General features: G+C 24.4%; 1 protein-coding gene across 9 annotated transcripts in view; it reads right to left on the bottom strand.

The window, feature by feature from the left end:
• The window catches only part of LOC117168666 (protein polybromo-1), a 149023-nt gene that overhangs the window by 9074 nt on the left and 116174 nt on the right, over window positions 1–23775 (bottom strand). For 4 of the 9 annotated variants that reach the window (XM_033354525.1, XM_033354616.1, XM_033354366.1 and 1 more), the window contains exons 23-24: window positions 11860–12326; window positions 7888–7982 (exon numbers count right to left, since the gene is read on the bottom strand). In XM_033354525.1, the coding sequence (XP_033210416.1) occupies window positions 7888–7982; window positions 11860–12326 (562 nt within the window). The remainder of the gene's footprint in view (window positions 1–7887; window positions 7983–11859; window positions 12327–23775) is intronic. The other 5 variants (XM_033355018.1, XM_033354947.1, XM_033354862.1 and 2 more) reach the window with 3 other exon arrangements.

Consider the following 23775-nt stretch of genomic DNA (forward strand, 5'->3'; position numbering starts at 1 on the left):
AGTATACCTGTAATAGAGTACCTTTTGTCTCTTAATAATTTTCGAAAAAATCACTTGTCAATAAAAAATGCTTTTTATTGTTATGGTATTTCTTTAATCGATATTTCCTCCAAATATATCAATTTAATCAAAAAATTATATACCAATGAAAATATGCATCTCCGGGAGTGGACCAACTTTTGTTTCAAACTTTTTCCTGTAAAATCAATTTCAAGAAATTTCACCCTGAGTTTCCGGCGACTTCGAAGCCGCCTGGCAACACTTTTGCATCCAGGTAAGTGCCTGGCAATGCGCAGGTGCTATTTCTAATGTCAGCCCCTACATGTACACCAATTTTCAACCTTATCCGAGTCACGTAAGTTAACTGCCAAAAATTCGCACCTTTGACATGTCGCCACAGGTAAACGCATCCACTCACACCTGCCAGGCACCCATTTTTACATTCCTCATCATCAGACGAACATCTCATGTGAAAATTAGCCTTATCCGTATCACGCTCCCATTTACGTTGTCAGCCCACGGTATAGTAGATATTGCATCGTTCTAAGTCTTTTTTAATTTAAAGATACAACTAATTTAGTAGAAATTATTGTTAAATATTACTTTAATATTATTTTTTATTTTTAATTGAATTTTCAAACCGAAAACGTATTTTCAATAAAAAAAGGAAGATTTAAAGAAAATTGCGCAATTTTCAAACAAATAGTTGAATTTTCATATAAGGAAGATTTTAGTTGAATTTTTAAAACTAAAATATTAATCTTAAACAAAAATTAAATTTCTTACGAAATAGTTGGATTTTCATCAAAGAAAGATGAAATTTATACTAAAATATATGTATTTTTAAAATAAAAGGATACATTTTTTGTAATAGTTGAATTTTCATTCAAAAAAGATTTCACTTACAATTAAATTAATATTTTCATATTAAATAGTTTCATATTAAACAATTTTGTTAATAAGTCATATTTCTTGGTTGAAAATTCGTCTTTTTGGATTGAAAATTCATCAGTTTGGTTGAAAACTTTTTCTTTAACTAAAAATTGAATTCTTCCATTTTCGGTTAGTCTTTTTTAGTTCAAAATTCGACAATGTGGATGAAAATTTGTCTATTTTCATTCAAAATTCAACTATTAAGTTGAAAATTCACGTATTTTTTTAAAAGAAAAATCTATTTTATTGTAGAAAATTACCTTTTTCTTTGAAAGTTTGTCTTCTTGTATCACAAATATATTTATAGTCTAAAAATGCAGCTATTCCAGTTCAATATTTATCATTTTAGTTGGAAATTCATCTTTTCTACTTCAAAATTCAACAATTTGGATGAAAATCCACGTACTTTGTTAAAAAAATCGAATTTTTAAATAGAAATTCGTCTTTTTGAGTTAAAAATTCAAGTATCTTCGTAAATAATTTTATTCTTATTTAAAAATCATATTATTTCGAAGTTGAAAGTCTTCCAAAAAATTTGTTCAGATGAAAATTTAATTATTTTGAAGAAAATATCTTTTTAATTTAAAAATTCAACTATTTTAGTAGAAAAAATGCATCTTTCTTGTATGAAAATACACCTATTTGTTTGAAAATTCAATTTTTTTTTTAAATTCGTCCTTTTTAGTTGAAAATTCAACTGCTTTGCTGAAAATTCGTTTTTGTTTATATATTTGTTTAAAAGTTTCACTATTTGGTTGAAAATGAATTTCTTTGCTAAAAATTCATAACTTGTTATTGAAAATTCCATTTTTGTAGATAAAATTCGTCTTTTGGCTGGAAGACTTAAAAATTTAGTTAAAGCTTCTTTCATTTATAACTGAAAAATCTCTATTTGTTGAAAATTCGTCTTTTGGATTAAAAATTTCTTTTATTTTTGAAAAAAAATTCTTTTTGGGTACAAAATTATATTATTTTCATAGAGAAAATCAACTAATTTGTTCAAAAGTCATATTTCAATTGTAGAAGTCATTTTTTGTTTAAAATTATTTAATAAATAAACAATTTCCCAAGCAAACGCGCGTGTTGCAATTTTTTCCTAGCCAAACATATATTTTTTATTTATTTCGAGCACTGTTCTATGAAAATCAAATAGGCATATTTGCAGTTCGCTCGTGTTATTTCTCACTTTTTTAAATATAAAATATAATAAAATTCATACAGGCCTTTTTTTCTGGCTAGATTTATCAAAAATATTTCAAAAACCAGAACTTTTTGCGGTGACTTCTTAAAACTGCAAATACACCCTCTTCTATTCGCATGACAGTATTCTATCGATATTTCTTAAAAAAAAAAAAACTTTACAAATACGAAATTTAATTACTAAATAAAATCGTGCGTTATTCTTTTTCGGACCTCACAGTCTCTATGAAAAAAAATATAGGGACCAAAGGGTACTTTTTTCGGGCTGAAAAGTGTAACCGATTCAGGATAAATTTATAAGACTTCAAAACAATTTATGTGAATTCAAAAGAATTCAAACGAATTGACAAACAGAAATTTAATATAAAAAATTCCACTTAATTTACGTAAATTTGAACTGACTTTATAAATTCAAGGTGAATAAAAAAAAATCAAATTAATTTAAAACAATTTGAAAATATGAAAAAACTTTATTGAAATCAGACTATTTCACTGAATTAAATAGAATTGAGTGAATTTAGAAGAATTCAAATGAATTAAGAATGAATTCTAAAAAATAATTTCGAATATTTAAAACCCCACTAATTTCCAACCAAAAAAATAACTAACGACTACAAAACAATACAAATTAATTGCAAATCATGTTAAATATCGAGGAAGTTTAATTTATAACAGTTAAATTTTTAGTGATTTTAGACAAGTTTCAGGAAAATCAAATAAAATTGATGAAAGTCATACACAAATCTGAATTTCAAAAGTAATCAAGTGAAGTTTGAAGTGCATTGACTAGAATTGAAAATGAATTCAGAAGAATTTAAGGGAATTTAAAAAGAATTCAGGACGAATTCCAAATTAATTGCAAGAAATATTTTTAAATCTTATAAAACTTCTTGAAGTATTTTCAAATTAATTAAATTAATAACAAATTCCCTAAAATATTTCCAATTAAAACCCTTGGATGTTTTTTTCACGGTTGGAAATTTTTTAAATTGAACATTCACAGTGAAACTATTCAATTATAAATTATTTCAAATTGAAGTGTAAAATTTTTTTTATTAAAAAATGTTATATGCAAATGCTGAATATTGTACACTGTAAAATGCAAATTAGGTACTATCACTTTTCAATTTAACAATTTTAAATCAAATACAAATAAACAGCAAAATTCAGAATTTTCTACATTTATAAATTACATGTAGAATTCAAATATTCAAATTCAATCGAAAGATTGTAAATCCACGTTACCATTTTTACTGTTCTAAATTAAACAATCAATCATTGAACTTTAAAATTCTCGAAATTATATTATTTAGAGCAATTTTAAACTAGAAACATTAAAAATTGAAAAATTAATATATTTCTAACTGAAGACTCCTAAAATTAGAATTTGAATTATTTTCATTTGAAATACTTTAAACCATTATATTTTTTATAGTTTTTTTATGCAAATTAAACATCCTTGAAAAGCTTCAAAATTTTATTTAAAAATCTTGATTGAAATTTAGGTACCTCAATTACAACAAAATTTAGATTTTTGGAGATTTCAAATAAAAAGTGTATAAACTTTTTAAGATTGGTGAGACTTCAAAAGAATAAAAACATTTTCTTAACATTACTAGGAATATTTAAGATTACTTTTCATGTTGAAAAATTAATTTAAGAAAACATTTAAAAAGAATTTTTTCTACAAATAATAAGTGTTCAATTTTTATTTATACAATAAAATTCAACAACTTCAATTAAAAATTAAATATATATATATATATATATATTTTTTTTTAAATAGAACAATTAAATTTGTAACGTTCAAAGTTTAAAAGCTCTTCGAAATTCTAGAGATTCAAAGCTTTTTATGTCAAAAAATTCTTTTAAAATTGTTTACTTATATTTGGTTTCAATTTACTCGTCTTAAATGAAAAGTGAAATATTATTAAATACTACATAATTATTCTCTTTCTTAATTAAAAAATTTCAAATTAAATGGGTATAAAAATTAAATAATTCAGAATGAAACAATATTTTTAATTTAATAAAAACAGAGTGGCCGTTTTGATCAAGAAAAAATTCCCGGTTTTTTTGCCGATTCGCAAACGTTTTTCAGTCAATAAAATTAAATAATTCCAACTCTAATGTTTAAGATTTTTCCATTAGAAGTATTAACAAATAAATTACAAATTAAAGAACACAATGCGGAAAGTCTTGAACTTTGAACATTTAAAATTCAAGTTTACAATTTTTTCCATTCAAATACTCAATAATTTACACGTAAAGATGGAAAGTACTAAAACTTTTCAACTGAACAATTTTAAACGAAATGCAGCTAAACTGCAAAATTAAAAATTTTTAACTTTTATAAATTTTAGAGTTCAAAGATTAAATTCTAAAAAAATAAATCTACCTTATCATTTTCAGTTCTCTAAATTAAAGAATCAATAAACTTAAAACTTTTCAAAATTATATTAATTTAAACAATTTTTGACTAGAAACTTTAAAATTTGAAAAATAAAATTTTTTAAACTATAAACCTCTTAAATTAGAAGTTAAATTATTATAATCTTTAGTAGTTTAAAAATCGTTGAAAAGCGCCAAAATTTTATTTCAAAATCTTGAGAAATCTAGAAGCTTTTTTAAATTTACTCAACTTTAAAATTATCTTTCAAATTTTTTTAGAACTTCTAAATATCTTTTGAAATGAATAGAATGTTCAAACAATTTTTAGAAAATCCTGTAAATTAAAAAATATATTCGTAAAATCTTCCACATTCTTTTTTAACAATTTTGGAAATCTTTCAAAATCTTTTTGAATATTCTTTTAAAATAATATTCCAAAATTAACAATTATTTTTAATTTTCCTAGGAATCTTATAAAATTTTTTTTTTATTCTTTTGAAGCCTTTCACAATTCTTAAAAGGTTTCTGACTTTTTTTTTAATCCGCGAAAATCGACATTTTGTTTTAAATTAGGTTGTGAGTATTTGCACCGAAATTACGTTATGAATAGCCGAATTTTGTCGGTACATACACTTCATTTCAAATTTTAAAGTAATTTTGAATTTCTTCAAAACTTTTAAATACCTCTCAAAATTATTTAAATTTTTTCTACAAATAATAAGTGCTTTATTGTTATTTAGGCATCAAAATTCAACAATTTTATTTACAAATTAAACATTTTTAAAAAGGTCAATCAAGCAATTCAGTTTCAAATTGATTACTTTCAAATATTTGGTTTTCAATTCATTCGTCTTACATGAACATTCAAATATTGATAAATATTAAATAATTATTATTTTTGTTTTTAATTTAAAAATTTGAATTGGAATGGATTAAAAATTCAATATTTTAAACTAAAACAATCTTTATAATTTAGTGGAAGCCTTGAATTACAAAAACATTATTATGAAGTAATGTTTAAGTCAAAAATAGTTTATAAATAAGTTTCAATTGGACGTTTGCATTTTTTCAATGACCAAGACTTTCCAATTAAAAAAAGTTTAATTTTAACGCTAAAATCAGAAAATTCTTAATTTTGAAAGGATTTAAAATCGTTTTAACAAATCCATTATTATTCTCTTTTAAAAATAATGTTTTTATATTTACAGTTCATAAACTAAAAAAGTTTTTTATTCGAAATTGTTTTAAAATCTATGTGAAATTTTTAACAATATTTTCAAATCTTGGAAATATTTTTGAAATCATTCTTTAATCTTTGATTGAGAAACCTTAGAAATTTTCTTTAAATCTTTGTGAATTTTTAAAATTAGTTTGAAATTTTAGAAGTAGAAATCTTTCTTCAATATTTGTAAAATCTTTTAAAATTTATTGAAATAATTAAAATTTTTTGTAAAATCTTTGAAATCTTTGTGAATTTTTTTTTCATATTTTTAAATCTTAGAAATGTTTGTGAAATCTTTTGAAATTTATTAACTTCTTTAAAAATGTTTGTGAAATCTTTTAAAACTTATTGAAATCATTTCAACTTTTTATTCATTTTGAATTGTTTCAAAACTTCTAAATATATCTTCAACTTACTAGAATTTTCCCTACAAATAATAGTTGCACAATATTTATTTATCGATAAAAATTCAACAATTTTACTTAAAAATCAAAATTTTTAAAGTAGAACTAAAATTATAATGTTCCAAGTTTAGTTTTTTTTTTAATATTCTATTTTAGACGAAAATAATATTTGAAATGTAATAAAAGTATTTGATTTTGAATATATTATTTTGAAGTTATTTTAAATTTGAAAATAGTTAATAAAGTTTCAATCAGGCATTTACATTTCTTTAAATAATAAGACATTCCAATTGAAACAGTTTAATTTTTAACATTGAAATCTGCAAATTATAAAATTCTGAACTGATCTCGAATCTTTTTTCAAAATCTTTCTCTAATCTTTGTGACACCTTTTAAAATTTATTAAAATAATTTAAAATTTTTGTCAAATCTGTGAAATTTGTGAATTTTTAAAAAATATTTTGAAATCTTGGAAATTTTTGTGAAATCTTTGGAAAATTATTGAAATCTTTTTAAACTTGTGTAAAATCTTTGTGAAATTTTTGAAAATATTTTGAAACCTTGGAAATAGAAATCTTTCTTTAATCTTTTTGCAATTTTTGAAAATACTTTGGAATCATTAAAAATGCTGTAAAACCTTTGAAATCTTTGTGATATTTTTAAAAATATTTTGAAATCTTTCTTAATATTTATGAAATCTTTGTGAATTTTTTAAAAATATTTAGTAATCTTGGATTTTGTTGTGAAATATTCTGAAAATTATTCAAATCTTTTAAAATTTGTGTAAAATCTTTGTGATTTTTGTTTTTAAATCTTTGTGAAATTTTTGAAAATATTTTGAAATCTTGTAAATACAAATTTTTCTTTAATCTTTATGAAATTCTTTAAAACCTTTGTGCAATTATAATGGATATCATAATTGAAAAAGATAACAATTTTTACTAATCATTTGAAAAACGGTTGAAATCAAAGTGGGACGATTTTTGTTCTCACAATTTCTAAAATTCCGGTCAAACAATAAATTTACTGCAATTTGCCGGTTCTTTGTAATTATTTTTAAAAACCTATTAAAATCGAAATAGGACAGATTTTTCTTCTAATTTTTTTTTTTTAAATTCCCAGTCAAAAAATAAATTCCCTTTGCGTAGCAGCTCTGATTATTTTTTAATTACATCTTACAAAAATTCCCGAACATTTAATATTTTTTCTCAGAGTCCCTAAGTCTTGGAAGTTTCGATCATCTCTCTTTTATTAATTTTAATTCCATTATGGGTTGCAAATAGGGTACCATAGGGACTAAATCTTGAATATAGGGTATTTTAGGGGCCTTAACTGTGAGGCCTGCTTTTCGCTATTGTAAACTAAAGTTCATAATTAAACTTTGAAATACGAAAATAAAGGATGGCTCAAGCGTATCTATATTTTACAAAAAAAAAGTAAAATTCATTCTCTACAAATTATCATTCTCAAAAAGATAGGTGTTAAGTACATATCATTTGGGCCACATTCCTTTTCCTGGGTTTTTCTTCAAAAATAATAAATCTGATTTTTTTCCAGCAAAACATATTTATTACTGTGGAAAAAACATCGGGAAAAAGATATGGCTCATAAATGATAATTATTAAAACTCAATACTCACTTCCCAATTTAAGAAAAAAAATAATAATAATAATAATAATTTGGTAGAAAACGCATGCCAATAAAAGATTTAGGGTTACCGAAAATACATATGCGCACCTTTGGGTAAGCGTAATTTATGGTTTACGCCGCGTAACTCACCGGTTTCCATCGGAGGTAACGCGGCAATTCCTTTCGACGAGGCAACAAAATTTCTGGAAAAAAACCAAAGCAGAACAAAACATGTTAGCAATTTTCAGAGTTATGAGACCATCCATAAAATACGTTGGCAATTTTTTTGCTTTTTAAACCACCTCCTTTTTTTACATCAAATAAGCAAATAAGCGTTTCTTATGCATGTAAAAGACGAGACATTTAATTCTTTATTGCCGAACAATTTCCAATGAAAGCAAAACCATAACTAAACAAATTTTTTCATTTTTCGTGAACGCAAGCAGTTTTTTTTGGAAATCTTTAGGAATACTTTTTGATAATTGAAAAGTCTTTGAAATCCTTGAAATTTTTGTAATCTTTGTAAAATCTTTGAAATCTTTGTAAATTCGTTGAAAGCTTTTGAATTACTTAAAACCTTTATGAAATCTTTTGAAATTTATTAAAATATATTTTAAAAATTTTGTAAAATCTTTGAAATCTTTGTGAAATTTTTAAAAATATTTTGAAATCTTGGACACAAAAATCTTTCTTTAATCTTTGTGACATTTTTTTAATCGTTGTGCAATTTTTGAAATCTTGGAAATGGAAGTCCACTTTCATCTTTGTGCAATCTTTTAAAATTGTTTTCAATCATTAAAAAATGTTGTAACATCTTTGTGACTTTTTTGTGAAATTTTTTTGAAATCTTGTGAAATTTTTAAAAATATTTTGAAATCTCGAAAATATTTGTGATATCTTTCTTTAATATTTGTTTGTGAAATCTTTTAAAATTTGTGTAAAATCTTTGAAATCTTTGTGAAATATTTAGAAATATTTTGAAATCTTGGACATAGAAATCTTTTGAAATGTTTTGAAATATATTTTTTTAATTGGTAAAATCTTTGAAATTTTTGTGAATTTTTTTCTGAAATTTTTTGTGCAATTTTTAAAAATATTTTGAAATCTTGAAAATATTTGTGAAATCTTTTAAAACTTGTGTAAAATTTATCTTTAATCTTTGTGAATTTTTTTTAAATCTTAGTGAAATTTTTTTAAATCTTTGTGCAATTTTTGAAAATATTTTGAAATCTTGGAAATAGAAATCTTTCTTTAAGCTTTGTGAAATCTTTTAAAATTTATTGAAATTATTTAAAAATTTTGTAAAATCTTTGAAATCTTTGTAAATTTTTTTGAAATCTTTTGTGAAAATTTTTAAAATATTTTGAAATCTTGAAAATATATGTAAAATATTTTAAAACTTGTGTAAAATCTATCTTTAATCTTTGTGAAATTTTAAAAAATATTTTGAAATCTTGAAAATATTTGTGAAATCTTTTAAAATTGTTATAAAATATTTCTTTAATCTTTGTAAAATCTTGTTAAATTTATTGAAATCATTAAAACTGTATTGAAATCATAAAAAAATTTTGTAAAATTGTTGAAATCTTTGTGAATTTTTTTGAAATCTTTTGTGAAAATTTTTAAAATATTTTGAAATCTTGAAAATATTTGTGAAATCTTTTAAAACTTATGTAAAATCTATCTTAAATCTTTGTGAAATTTTTTTAAATCTTTGTGAAATTTCTAAAAATTTATTGAAATGATTAAAAAGTTTTGTGAAATCTTTGAAATCTTTGTGATTTTTTGTTGTGAAATTTTTAGAAATATTTTTAAATATTAGAAATATTTGTGAAATCTTTTGAAATGTATTGAGATATTTTTAAATTGTTGTACAAGCTTTGAAATCTCTATGAAATCTTTTTGGAATCTTTATGAAATTTGTTTTAAAATTTTGAAATCTTGAAAATTAGAAATCTTTCTTTAATATTTGTTTGTGAAATTTTTTGAAATTTATTGAAATAATATAAAAAAATTGGTAAAATATGTAAAACCTTTTTGAATTTTTTGTGAAGTATTTTGAAATCTTAAAATTATGTGTGAAATCTTTCTTTAATCTTTGTTTGTAAAATCTTCGAAATCTTTGTGATTTTTTTTATGAAATTTTTATAAATATTTTGAAATCTTGGAAATATTTGTGAAATCTTTTAAAAATGTTGGGAAATCTTTAAAATCTCTATAAAATCGTTGGAATTTGTGTGAAATTTGTTTAAAAAATTTAAAATCTTGGAAATAGAAATCTTTCTTTAATCTTTGATTGTGAAATCTTTTGAAATTTATTAAAAACTTTTAGAATCTTTAAAAAAAATTTTAATTTTTGTGAATTTTTTGTGCCATTTTTTGAAATCTGGGAAACTTAAAAAATGTTTTAAAATCTTTAAAATATTTGTAAAATCTTTCTTTAATCTTTGTTTTTGAAATCTTTTGAAATTTATTAAAATCTTTGTTAAATCTTCATGAAATCTTTTTAAATGTTTATGAAATTTTGAAATCTTGGTAATATTTGTGAAATCCTTCTTTAATCTTTGTGACATCTTTTGCAATTTAAAATTTTTTTTTATAAAATCTTTGAAATTTATTGTGAAATTTTCCAGATTTTTTTTTAAATCTTTGTGATTTGTTTTTTAATATTTCGAAATCTTGGAAATAGAAATCTTTTTTTAATCTTCTTTTATGAAAATTTTTTTAATTTATTGAAAACTTAAAAAATGTTGGTAAAATCATTTAAATCTTTATGAAATTATTGTGCAATATTTCGAAATATTTGTGAAACCTTTTAAATTTTTGTAAAATCTTTTAAAATCCAATCAAATGTTCGAATTTTTTAACAGAAACTTTAAAATTCAATCAGATATTTGAATTTTCAAGACAAAAAGAGAAATTTTCTAGAACAGAGTTGAATTTCTACCAAAAATGTTCATTTTTAACTAAGAAAGATTAGTTTTTTTGACACAAAACATGAATTTTCAACAATTAAATAAGGCTTTTAAATTAAAAACTAAATATTTAAGAAAACAGTGGACTTTGAAAATAGGAAAAGAAGAATTTTTAATAATTATTCAATTTTAAATCCTGAAAGACAAGTTTTTTCCACCCAAAAGTTGACTTGTTAATAAAAAATATGACTTCAAAAAAAATTATTTGCATTGCCAACTAATTAATTAAATTTGCAACCATATAATCGAATTTTTAACCAAACAAAGTGAATTCTCAACCCAAACTGGTGACGTAGTTTATGGGAAGTATCGCTAGATCACTTTTTCTTTTAGGACTAAATCACTGCCGAGATGTGCGCCGCCGATTCGACTGGGGCGACGCACATCTCGCGATCTCTCCTTGTAAGAACTTTTATATTTATTACTGCTCATCAAATACACACAACTAAACACTGAGAAATACAAAAAATCACCTAAAAATTCTCAGATCAATATTCAATCGATGTAGAGGTCACGAGATGTGCGTCGCTAAATTGGCTAAGGCGACGCACATCTCGCGACATCTACGTCTCTAGGCATTTCTCTAGGAATTTCCTGGAGATTTAAGTCGATCCGGCGACGCACATCTCGCGATTTCACCTTGTAAGAACTATTATACTTCTTGCTACACAGCTAATATTTACAGATAGACGCTGAAAACCCCGAAAAATCTCCAGAAAATTCTTAGAGAAACACCTAGGGATATAAAGGTCGCCAGATGTGCGTCGCTAAATCGACTGGGACGACGCAACTCTCGCGACCTCTACATCTCTAAGTATTTCTCTAAGAATTTTCTAGAGATTTCAGTCGACTCAGCGACACACATCTCGCTATCTCTCCTTGTAAGCTCTTTTATATTTATTTCTGATCAGCAAATATTCACAACTAACCACGAAGAAATGCGAGATATCTCCTAGAAATTCACAGATATGTAGAAGTTCGCGAGATGTGCGTCGCTGGATCGACTACGGCGATGCACATCCAACAAAAATCCTTCTACAGCATTAAAAAACAACTGCATTGCTCACAAAAAAGTATAAAAGTTTATAAAAAAAAAAATACATACTTGCTTCGTTCGCCAGGTGGGATAATTCGTCCATTAGATTTAAGAATGTGAACTTCCTTAACGTGCCTCGCCAACCTTTGCACACTCGGGAATGGCGGCACAGATTTTTTCGTCCTTCCACAACCCCGCCACTGGCATTGAAATTCCGCGTCTGAAAGTACAGGAAGTGATCGAGCCTCGTTCGACTTGTCTTTCAAGCCCGCATCGGATATTCTGCGGACTTTGGACGTACCGCTGGTAGCATTGGCAAAGGTTGATTGCACGTGGCCGCTTTGCTCGGCGATTGCGTGATCGATACAGTCCGTCATGTCGTCAAATTGGAAGTCACAGTTGTCCCAGCAGCACTCATAAACGTGATCCTGAGCCGAAACTTGCACAGAACCTGCCTTTATCAGACCAGTCTCCTCATTTATTTTTATCGCCTTCTCCTCCCATGCCTGTTTCTCCATCGCCGGCAATTTTCGCCACTGAAACGAACCATCTTACCGTTACACACCACCAGATGTCTCTAATCACTATTTTTTTCTATCTCAAAACTGGCTACTCTCTTCTGTCTTACCATCATCCAACTACAATCTTCTTCACTTTCTTCTAAGTTTTCAAACAAATTTAACAATCAAGTGGAATAAAAAGTGGATAACTGCGTGAAGAATTAAGACGGAAATTTATATATTTTTAAGACGGTTGCAAATCTGGTGAAATTGCTCCGACTATTAGGAATACATGATTAATTCCTATTCTGAAATTCACTCTATTTAATGCACTGATGGATTCTATTCTGCAGATATCCTGCAAACTTAGTATCTTAAAGAAGTAAATCCTATACCAGGGTGGCCATTCGGTGGACGATTCCAAATTCCCTGTCTTTCCCAGTCAAGTTTTTCCATTTTTCCGGTGAATTAAAAGTAAAATATTCACATTTGCCACGAAACAAACAAATTTATTCATTTTAAACACCCTTTGACACAACAGAGCGAAAAATATCAAAATAACTTAATTTTTGAACAAATACTTGCAATTTCCACTAAAAAATACCGATTTTCAACAAAAATGGAAAAGTTAAACTTTCGGTTAGAAAAATTAGTTAGAATAGTTGAATTTTAAGTCAGAAAGATACATTTTCAACTAAAATTACGAATATTTAACTGAAATACTGGAATTTTCAATCACAAAAATGAATTTTCAACCAAAATGATTAATTTCTACCAAAAAGATTAATTTCTACCAAAAAAGACGAATTTTCAACTGAAGAAGATTAATTGAATTTTGAGTCAATATATTATATAATATTATGAAATATTTACCTGGTATACTAGTTACACTTTCGAAAAAAAATTCCTTTTCATCCAAAGAAAACAATTTTTCAACCCAAAAATGAATTTTTAATTAAAATTATGAATCTTTAAAAAAATAATCATTTTTAACCAGAGTTCGACTTTTAATCACGTCATTTTATTTCCAACCTCAGAGATGAATTCTCAACTAAAATGAATAATATTTAACTGGATTACTTACATTTTTAACAGAAAGGAATAATTTTTAGAAAATAATATTAAGTTGAAAAGAAAACGATACTTTTCAATATTCGACTGGAATAAGTTAAAATTTTCGGTAAAAAAAATTACATTCAACGAAAAGAAATACTTACATTTTCAAAGAAAGTGATTGAGTTTTAATTGAAATTGTAATATTTTACTAGAACCGTTGAATTTTCAACCAAGAATATTGATTTCTACCAAAAAAAAACGAATTTTCAACTAAAAAATAATTTTGAATAAGTAAAAGTTAAAATAATGTTTAGCAAAAGAGTTTAAATTTTAACCAAGTAATTCCATTTCCAAACTAAAAGATGAATTTTCAACTGAAATGATAAATATTTAATTGGAATATTTAAATTTTTAACCCACAAGAATAAGTTTTAGACAAGAAGATTAACTTTCAAAGAAAATTATGAATCTTCAACTCGAATAGTTGAAATTTTTATGAAAAAGAGGAATTGTCAAACCATAAAAATTAATTTTCTAAACAAAAAATTATATTTTCCCACAAATTACATAAATTTTCAAACAAATAGTTGAATTTTTAATTTTAAAAATGTCAGTTTTCAGCTAAATAGTGGAAATTTCATTTTTTTTTTAATATGCACGCTAAAAAAGCATGAAAAAGATTTACAATTAAAAAACAGACTTCCAAACTACCTTCCTTTTTTGGCAAAATGGACAAAAATAACAATTAAAAAGAGGGAGAAAATAAAATATTCAACGAAAAATACAATACTTAAATTTTCTCTTAATAATCTAATTTTTCAGCAAAAAACGTATTTCCCGCAAAATAGTGAAATTTTCAACTGGAATAGTTTTCAACAAAGCCTAACATTTTCAGAGATAAATTATCAAGTAAAACGATGAATCTTTAATAAAAAAAAATTAATTTGTATTCAAATCCTTACAGTTTTATCCATTTTCATTATGTAAAATATGAAGTTGTTATATGATGATAATAACAAGAAGAGGTCGCGAGATGTGCGTCGCTGATCTAGTTTGGGACTTCGAAAGGAAGCCCCAATCAAATCGGCGACACACATCTCTCGACTTCCATGCGAAGATATGCGTCGCTGATTCGATTAGAAGTACGCAGGAAAGCCCCAGTCAAATCGGCGACGCACATCTCGCGACTGCACTGTTGAGATATGCGTCGCTGATTCGGTTCGGACTTAGCAGGAAAGCCCCAGTCAAATCGGCGATGCACATCTCGCGACCTCTTCTTGTAAGTTTCGAGTTTTCTCACGTTCAGTTGTGGATTTTTCTCGGTCAATTTTAGAATATTTGAATGATTTCACATTATTTTAATGATGAAGAATTACTTTGAAATATTTCGAGAAATGTATGAACATTCAGGGCTCGGACCCAATAGAAGGCTTCGAAAAAATTGCAATACTTGTTTAAAATTACAAAGAAAGTCGGACTGGATTACCCTGTCAAACTGTGAAACTTGTCAACTTGGATTATTCTCGAATGAGAAAAATTCACAATCTAAATTAAGGCTGAAATTTAGGAATATTAATTTTGAACATTTTTAACTCGAAATTATTTTAAAAATTATTAATGCTTTTAATCGGAGACTGTATAATTTCAATATGGGATTTATTCATTTTTGAATCATTCATACTTCACAGCTAAAAATTTTCTCGGAACAGGGGAAATAAGGTCAATTTGTCACAAAAATATGGGAATAATAGGAAAATAAATTAATTTTCAACAAAATAGTTGCATTTACAACCAAATAGTTGAACTATCAATATAAAAATACAAATTTTCAACAAAAAAGTTCAATTATCAAGAAAAAAGACCGAAATTTTTTAGAAGACAGTTGAATTTTTCACAAAAAAAATTAATTTTTCACCAAAAAAGATGAATGCTCAATCCATAAGGAAAAATTTTCTATTCAAAAAGACAAATGTTCCAAAAAACTTGGGAAAAAAATTTAATTCTCAATCAAATGGTAAAATTTATTTATCCAAATAGTTGAATTTTCAAAAAAAAAGAAAAAAAAATTCTTAAGAGACAAATTTTGAACAAAATAGATTAAGTTTTATCCAAATAGTTGAATTTTTATGCCAAAAAGTATAATTTTTTATAATACAGTTACATTTTACAAACAAGACACATGAACTTTCAATCCAAAAAGGCGAATATTCAAAAGTAAAATTTACGATCAAAACAAATAACTTCGAACAAAATAGATGCATTTTGCAAACAATAATTGAATTTTTAACAAAACAGTCGCATTTTGAACCACAAATTGGTTTTTTTAAACCGAAAAAACTAGAAAAAAAAAGTTTCTTGAAAACAGGAGAAAAAGGAGAGAAATTCTTTTTTTTTTAAGCAAAGAGTAAAAAAACTGTAATTGAATTTGAAATTATTCAATTTTAAAAGTTTTGGTATTAAAATGTCAATTCTCTCTCAATTAAAATGGTAAAATTTTCTTAAGTTTGGAATTGTAACTTTAGAAATTTCATGATAATTAAAACTGAAACTTAGTTCAGCGAACTTCTGATAATTTAATAATTTGATTAAACATTAAATTGATAAATTCTCATGATAAATGAAAACACTAGTACAATTAAATAAAAATACACTAACTTCTCACAGAGCACTAACAATAATTTTACAAAGTGAAACCTAAAATTTTTAACATTTACATGCAAATCTTGTAAATTATAAAAATAGTAACATTCAATTTAATTTTTTATATGGACATTTGTAATGACTAATGAAATTAATGTTTAATTTAAATAAATTATAAAAATGTATATTTCATTTCAAGCTAGAAAATAATTTATTTTATTTAATTTTAAAACAAAAGTGAAAAATCAAGACGTTTATAAAAATTAATGTGATAAAAAATATCCATTGTTACAAATATGTCGAATATTTGGATTTACATTTCAAAAAATGGTACTTTGAAAATAAATAGATAATAAATAAAATATATAATTGTAAACAAATACTACAATTTAGAAAATGGTATTGAAATAAAATTAAAAAACATTTATTTACAGGGTGTGATTCGCGAATTTAAACGGTTTTGTGTTAGTTATTTTTTAAATAAACTAAGATTGCAATCTTCAAAAACGATGGCAAAGAATGGAATTTCTTTTCACATTTTTCATTAATAATAATCAATTCCTTTACTAACATTAATTATAAAATTTTCAAAATGACTTTAGTTTAAAATTAATCCTAAAAACAGTTCTGCCCCGGATAATAATTTTTTTATATAATATGGAAGGATAACAATAAACTTACACTTTTTCTGATTTTTTTTTACCATTCAAAAGAAATAAAAAATACATTTTCAAGGTATTTCCAAATAAACTATTCATCAATGGGGAATTAAATTCGACCATTTGGACATATTTGTCAAATAAATGTATTAATTTGTTATATTTCTATATGAAAAATTTATTTTTAAGTTCAACAGCAAGAAAAATGTAACATTTATCTGCACGATGAAAAACGAGAAATATTCCAAATCTATAACGTAACATTTTATCTAATCAAGACAGACAAATACAACGATATTTCAATTTATATTTGAAAGGAGCAAAATTAAGTGACTTTATTTTTAACAGTCAAAAAATTTTTTTTTGTACAATAAATGAAATATAACAATTTTTTTCTATATTTTTATTGCATTATTTACATTTAAACAATAGGTTTGAAAATCAAAACTTACCACAAATTGTTCAAATTTGCTGCTACTTCTTTTTAAAAACCTTAGCTTCTTTTTTTTACCTTGATCCGGTAAGATTATAAATTTCACTTCAAAAGTTGACAATAAAAAATTGTTACCACCAACAAATTTTTTGATGACAAATTGTCATCGACTACAAAAAAAAATTTCGTTAAAACTTCGTTTTTTTTTAATACATTTTTTAACTGAAAACATTAATTTTTTTCAGATAAAAAATTCAGCTATTTGGATGGAAATTTTCGTCTTTTCTGCAAACTTGGTCTTTTGTCGCAGAATATTAATAAAATCTTCTTTGTGACTTATTTACCTTTTTGGTTGAAAGTTCATTTTTTTGTGGAAAATTTAAATATTGGGTTAAAAATTCTCCTCAAAATTCAAAATTTGTTTGAAAATTCACGCATTTTGTTAAAAATCAATCTTTTTGGTAGATAATACAAATTTTGTTTGAAAATTAATTTCTTTATTTGAAATATTTTTTTAAATTTGAAAATTAATTTATTCAACTGCAAATTTAATACTCCATTTTTTTATCGAGAATTAATTTTTTTCCATAGAAGTATAATATTTTGGTTGAAAAATCATGCGTTTCTTTGAAAATTCAACCATTTTGTTGGAAATTCCTTCAAAAATTCAAAATTTAGTTGAAAATGCATATATTTTGTTAAAAAATCAATCTTTTTGTTTGAAAATAATTTTTTTTAGATTGAAATTTGTATTTTTTCAAACTTGAAAATTAATTTTCCAACTGTAAATTGAACTACTCCATTTTTTGTCGAAAATTAATTTTTTTGAGTAGAAAATTAATCTTTTTGGTTGAAAATTCATCTGTTTGTTTGAAAATTTAACTAAATTGTTGAAAATTTGTCATTTTTTGGTAGAAATTTCATCTTTTGTGTTGAAAATTTAACCATTTTTTCTGAAAATTAGCTTTTTATCTGAAAATTTAAATACTTAATGACAAATTTTTTAAAATTTATTTTCTTTAGTTGAATATGCAGCTACTTGGTTGAAATATTTCTTTTTTGTAGAAAATTCATCTATTAGGTTTCAAATTCATTTATGTGATTGACCATTTTTTGTATTAATAATTAATGTTTATAACTGTAAATTCAACTATTTCATTTTGTCGAAAATCTATCTTTTCGATAGACGTTTTAGTCTTCTTGGTTGAAAATTCATCTGTTTGTTGAAAAATTTAATTCATATATTTTGTTAGAAAATTGGTTCTTTCTTGGTAGAAAATTCATCTTTTTGATTGAAAATTTAATCTTTTTTTTTTTTCAAAAATTGCAATTTTTAAATGATTTTTTTAACTGAAAATTTAACTATTATGCGTTTGGTTTTAACATTTATCTTCGTCAGTTGAAAATGCAGCTACTTGATTGAAAATTATTGTATTTTGTTGAAACTTTGTCTTCTGTCGTAGAATATTAATAATCTTCTTGCTGACATTTACCTTTTTAGTTGAAAATTCATTTCTTTGGCGGAAAATTTAACTATTAGGTTTAAAATTCTTTTAAAAAATTTATAAAACTTGATTAAAAATCTATATAATTGGTCAAAAATCAATCTTTTTTTTTTATACAAGATTAATCTTCCGAGTTAAGCAAAAATTAATTTCTTTCACTAAATTTTTATTTGATTGAATAATTTTGACAACTGGAATTTTAACGAATCCATTTTTCGTCAAAAATTCATCTTTTTCGATAAAATTAGAATCCCTTTGGATAGAAATTCATGTGTTCGTTTGAAAATTTAACTATTTTTTTTTAATTCCTTCAAAAATTCAAAATTTAGTTGAAATTTCATATATTTTGGTAGAAAATTAATTTTGTTTGTTAATAATTAATTTATTTGCTTGACATTTTTTTTAAATTGAAAATTAAATTTTTCAACTGTAAATCTAATTACTCCATTTTTTTGTCGAAAATTAATTTTTTCGATAGAATTTTAATCTTTTTGCTTGAAAATTGAACTATTTTGTTGAAAATTTATTTATTTTGTTCGAAAAGTTGTTCTTTTTTGGTCGAAACTTTATCTTTTGGATTAAAAATTGAAACATTTTTTTTCTTAAAAAATTGCAATTTTTAAATGATTTTATTTAACTGAAAATTTACACATTACATGTTTGGTTTTAACATTTATCCTCTTCAGTTGAAAATGTAGCAACTTGGTTGTAAATTCTTTTTTAAATCCAAAAAATTCGGTTAAAAATGCATATATTTGGTCAAAAATCAATCTGTTATGGTAGAAAATAATTATTGATCTGTTTGTTTGAAAAATTAAATCTTTTGTTAAAAATTCCTTAGAAAATTCAAAATTTAGTTGAAAATGCAAGTGTTTTTGCATAAATTAATTTTTTTATGATGAAAATTCATTTCTTTGCTTGCATTTTTTTAATTGTTATTTTAATTAAAAATTAACTTTTTAAATAGTAAATTTAACTACTCCATTTTTTGTCGAAAATTAATCTTTTTTGATACAAATTTAATCCTTTTCGTTGAAAATTCATCTGTTCGTTTGAAATTTGAACTATTTTGTTGAAAATTCATCTATTTTTTACGAAAATTTGTTCTTTTTTGGTAGAAAATTCATGTTATGGTTTAAAAATTTAACGATTTTGTTGGAATATCGCTTTTTTTATAAATTTGTTGAACTGAAAATTTAACTATTGCAGGGTAGGAATTTCAATTGATTTATCTTTTTCAGTTAAAAATTCAGATAATTGGTTGAAACTTTCTGTAATTTATTGAAAACTTTGTCTCTTGTCATAGAAATTAAACTTCTTGGTGATTAATTCACCCATTTTGGTTGAAATTCATGTCTGTGAAAAATTTAACTACTAGGTTGAAAATCCATTTAAAAATCCAAAATTTAGTTTAAAATTCAATAATTTAGTTTAAAATAATTTTTTTTTTTAGGTAGAAAATTAATGTTTTTGGTTTAAAATCATTTCTTTCATTGTCATTTTTTTTATTACATATTAATATTTTTAACTGTAAATTTTATTTTTCCATTTTATGTGGAAAATTTATATTTTTTTATAGACTTTTAGTCTTCTTGGTTTAAAAATTTATGTTTTAGGTTAAAAATTTAACCATTTTGTTGAAAATTCGTTTTTTAAAAATAAGTGTTTTAACTGGAAATTTAATTATTCCATATTTGGTTTAACATTGATTTTTTTCAGTGAAAAATACAACCATTTGGTTAAAAATTTGTCTTTTTTTTGTAGAAAATTCATCATTTGGCTTGAAAATATAACCATTGATTTAAAAATTATTTAAAATATACCTTCTTCAATTGAAAATTCAGGTCTTTTGTGGTATAACATTAATAATCTTCTTGTTGAAAAATTCGCCGTCTTGATGGAAAATTAATTTCTTTGGTGGAAAATTCAACTATTAGGTTAGAAAATTCACCTATTCTAGTCAAAATCAATCATTTTCGGTAAAAAAATTAATGTTTTTTGGTTTAAAATTCATTTATTGGATTGTAATTTTGTTTTCAATTAAGAATTAATGTTTTCCACTGTCAATTCAGCTATTCCATTTTATGTCGAAAATTTAGATTTTTTGATAGATGTTTAATCTTCTTGGTTGAAGATTAGAGGCGTTGAAAATGTCCTTTTTTAACATTCATCTTTTGGTTCAAGAATACAACTATTAGATTAAAAATTAATTTTGTTCGTTTTTTAAAAATTAAGCCTTTTGGTTCAAAATTCATTTTTTAGATTCGAAATTAGTTTTTTTATTGACAATTTATTTTCTTAAATGAAAATTTAATTCTTTTCTTGAAAATTAATCTATTTTTTCGAAAATGTGTCTTTTTTTAATTTAAATTTAACTCTACACCAGTTTTGCTTTAAAATTTAGCTTCTTCATTTAAAAAATCAGCTAGTTCTTTTTTTATGGAAAACTTACTTTCTTAAGTGAGAATTTAATTATTCTGTTGAAAATTTCTCCTTTTTTTTTTAGAAAATTCATCCTTTTGGTTGAAGATTCATTGTTTTACTAAAAAATTAATTTACCTTCTTAAAAATGTAACTATTTTGTTCAAAACGTTCTTTGTTGTTGAAAATTAAATGTTTTTTAAACGAAAATTTAACTATATTATGTTTGGTTTAACATTTAGCTTCTTCATTAAAAAATTCAGCTATTTATCGTGAAAATTTCTGTCTTTTGTTAAATATCTATCTTTTTTTCGAAGAAAGTTAAGACTTTTGGTTCAAAATAAATTTTTTTTAAATGAAAATTAGTTTCTTTTTTATTGAAAATTATTATTTTGTTAAAAATTCATCTATTTTTTTGTAAATTTGTCCTGTTTTTTTTTTAGAAATTTCATCTTTTCGATTAAAAATACGACTATTAGAGTAAAAATTCATTTTTTTTTTTGGTTGAAGATTCATTGTTTGATTTAAAAATAAAGTTATTTACTTAAAAATTTAACTATTTTCTTCAAAACGTTTTTTTGTGCATTTTTTAAACTGAAAATTTAACTACACCATATTTGGTTTATCATTTAGTTTCTTCATTTTAAAAAATTCACCTTTTTGGTTGAAAATTCATGTATTATGTTAAAAATCCTTTTTTTTTTTAAAGAAAATTAAGCTTTTTGGTCGAAAATTCATTTTTTTTTATTCAAAACTTACTTTTTTTAATTAAAAACTAACGTTCTTAAGTGAGAATTTAATTATTTTCTTGGAAATGTGTCCTTTTTTTTAGAAAATTCATCTTTTGTTTTAAAAATACATATATTAGGTTAAAAATGTATTTTTTGGTTAAAAATTCATTGTTTTATTTAAAAATTAAAGTCTCTACTTTGAAATGCAACTAATTTGTTGAAAACTCCCTTTTTCTTGATAAAAAATGTATCTTCTTGAGTAAGTTTTGATTTTCAAAAATAATTATTTCAATTTAAATAACGCAATGAAATTATTGAAATATGGTAGATTTTTTAAAACTTGCTGTAAAAATAATCAAACTTTTTTTCGATATTTGATTAATAAAGTTACTTTTTCTCATGTCAAACACCAATTTTAATTCTACTGAATATGTCTGGTTTTGTTTAAATAATAAAATTTCACATTAAAAATCTTATATTTGTGTTTAATTTTGTTATGCACACAAAATGTGACATTCTTGGTCACTGCCCTTCAACTGAAACCAAATTCTTAACCCTTTGCGGCATGGTGGGAATGCCATATTCCCACCTTTTTTCATATCATTTGTTGCGATTTCCGAGTATTTTTATTGGATTTTACACAGGTTTTATTTAATTTCATGCTCGCAGGATGATAGAAAATTGAAATTTTTGTGCGAAGGATCTAAATTTTTAAAATAATTTGTTAATACTTATAAACAAAGATGAAAAAAAGCCTTTTTTGTTGACAAAATTCATTATTGAAAAAACTTTGCATTATATCCTTATCAAAATGGGTACTTAAGGGTTTTTGGGGTCGCTGAATACGAATCTGGACTCAGATTTTAAAAATTCAAAATGGCGGATCCAATATGGCAGCCGATATTGGGAATATTTTTGGATTCTATCTGAAAATTGGTATACACAGGTTTTCGGGGTCGCGGATCACGAATCCGAAATCAGACTTTGAAAATCCAAAATGACGGATCCAATATGGCGGTCAAAATAATGAAGTTTTCTGGATTTAAAAAAAAATAGTGTACAAGGATTTTTGGATTCACTGATCCCAAATCTGAATTTAGATTTTGAAAATTCAGAAAATTGGTACTAATCCATGTTTTAGGTGAGTAGGTGTATATTTTTTCAAACCTTGATATTCTAAATATTTGTCATTTTGAATACATATTCAAGATTAGCGACCGACCCCCGGCCTGTGCCAACTTTCAAAAAACAATTTAGAAATATTTTGAATTTTGGCCCGCCATTTTGAATGTTCAAAACCTAAGTTCAGATTCGTGATCAGAGATACCAAAAACCCTTGTACACCAATTTTCAAAATAAAAATTCTCAATTTTGGCCGCCATGTTGGATCCGCCATTATGAATTTTAAAAATCTGAGTTCGAATTCGTGATTAGCGACTTCAAAAAACCCCTGTATACCAATTCTAAAAAAAAAATCCAAAAATATTCCAAACTTAAGTCGCCATATTGGATCCACCATTTTGTATTTTCTAAATCTGAGTTCAGATTCGTGATCAGTGATCCCAAAAACCCCCGTATACCAATTTTCAGGAAAAAATGCCAAATGTTAGCCGCCATATTGGATCCGACATTTTGAATTTTCAAAATCTGAGTTCAGATTCGTAATCAGCGACCCCAAAAACCCCTATATACCAATTTTCATGAAAACTCGTTTCCCTGAGAAATGTATGCCGGAAAGGGTTAATCATGTGCGTGTGAATTTGGTAATTTTTTAAATTACCCAATCGGCATCGAGGAAAAGCGACAACAATGCTTTCGACATTTTCATAAAACATCTATTTTTTAGAGAAGGATAATGCTAATAGCAGTTTTTAAAAAATAAAAAGTAAAAACTAAAAAAAAAAGAGAGTAGCCAATTGATTTACTATTAGAAATAAACGAGCCTCGAAACAGGAGACGAGACTTTTATTTAAATAATTCGCACATAAAACAATAAATAGAAAAAGAGGTAAGAAAAACTGAAAATAATTTTTTTTTTTT

Source organism: Belonocnema kinseyi, chromosome 1 (genome assembly GCF_010883055.1).
Source record: "Belonocnema kinseyi isolate 2016_QV_RU_SX_M_011 chromosome 1, B_treatae_v1, whole genome shotgun sequence".
Classification (NCBI taxonomy): Eukaryota; Metazoa; Arthropoda; class Insecta; order Hymenoptera; family Cynipidae; genus Belonocnema; species Belonocnema kinseyi.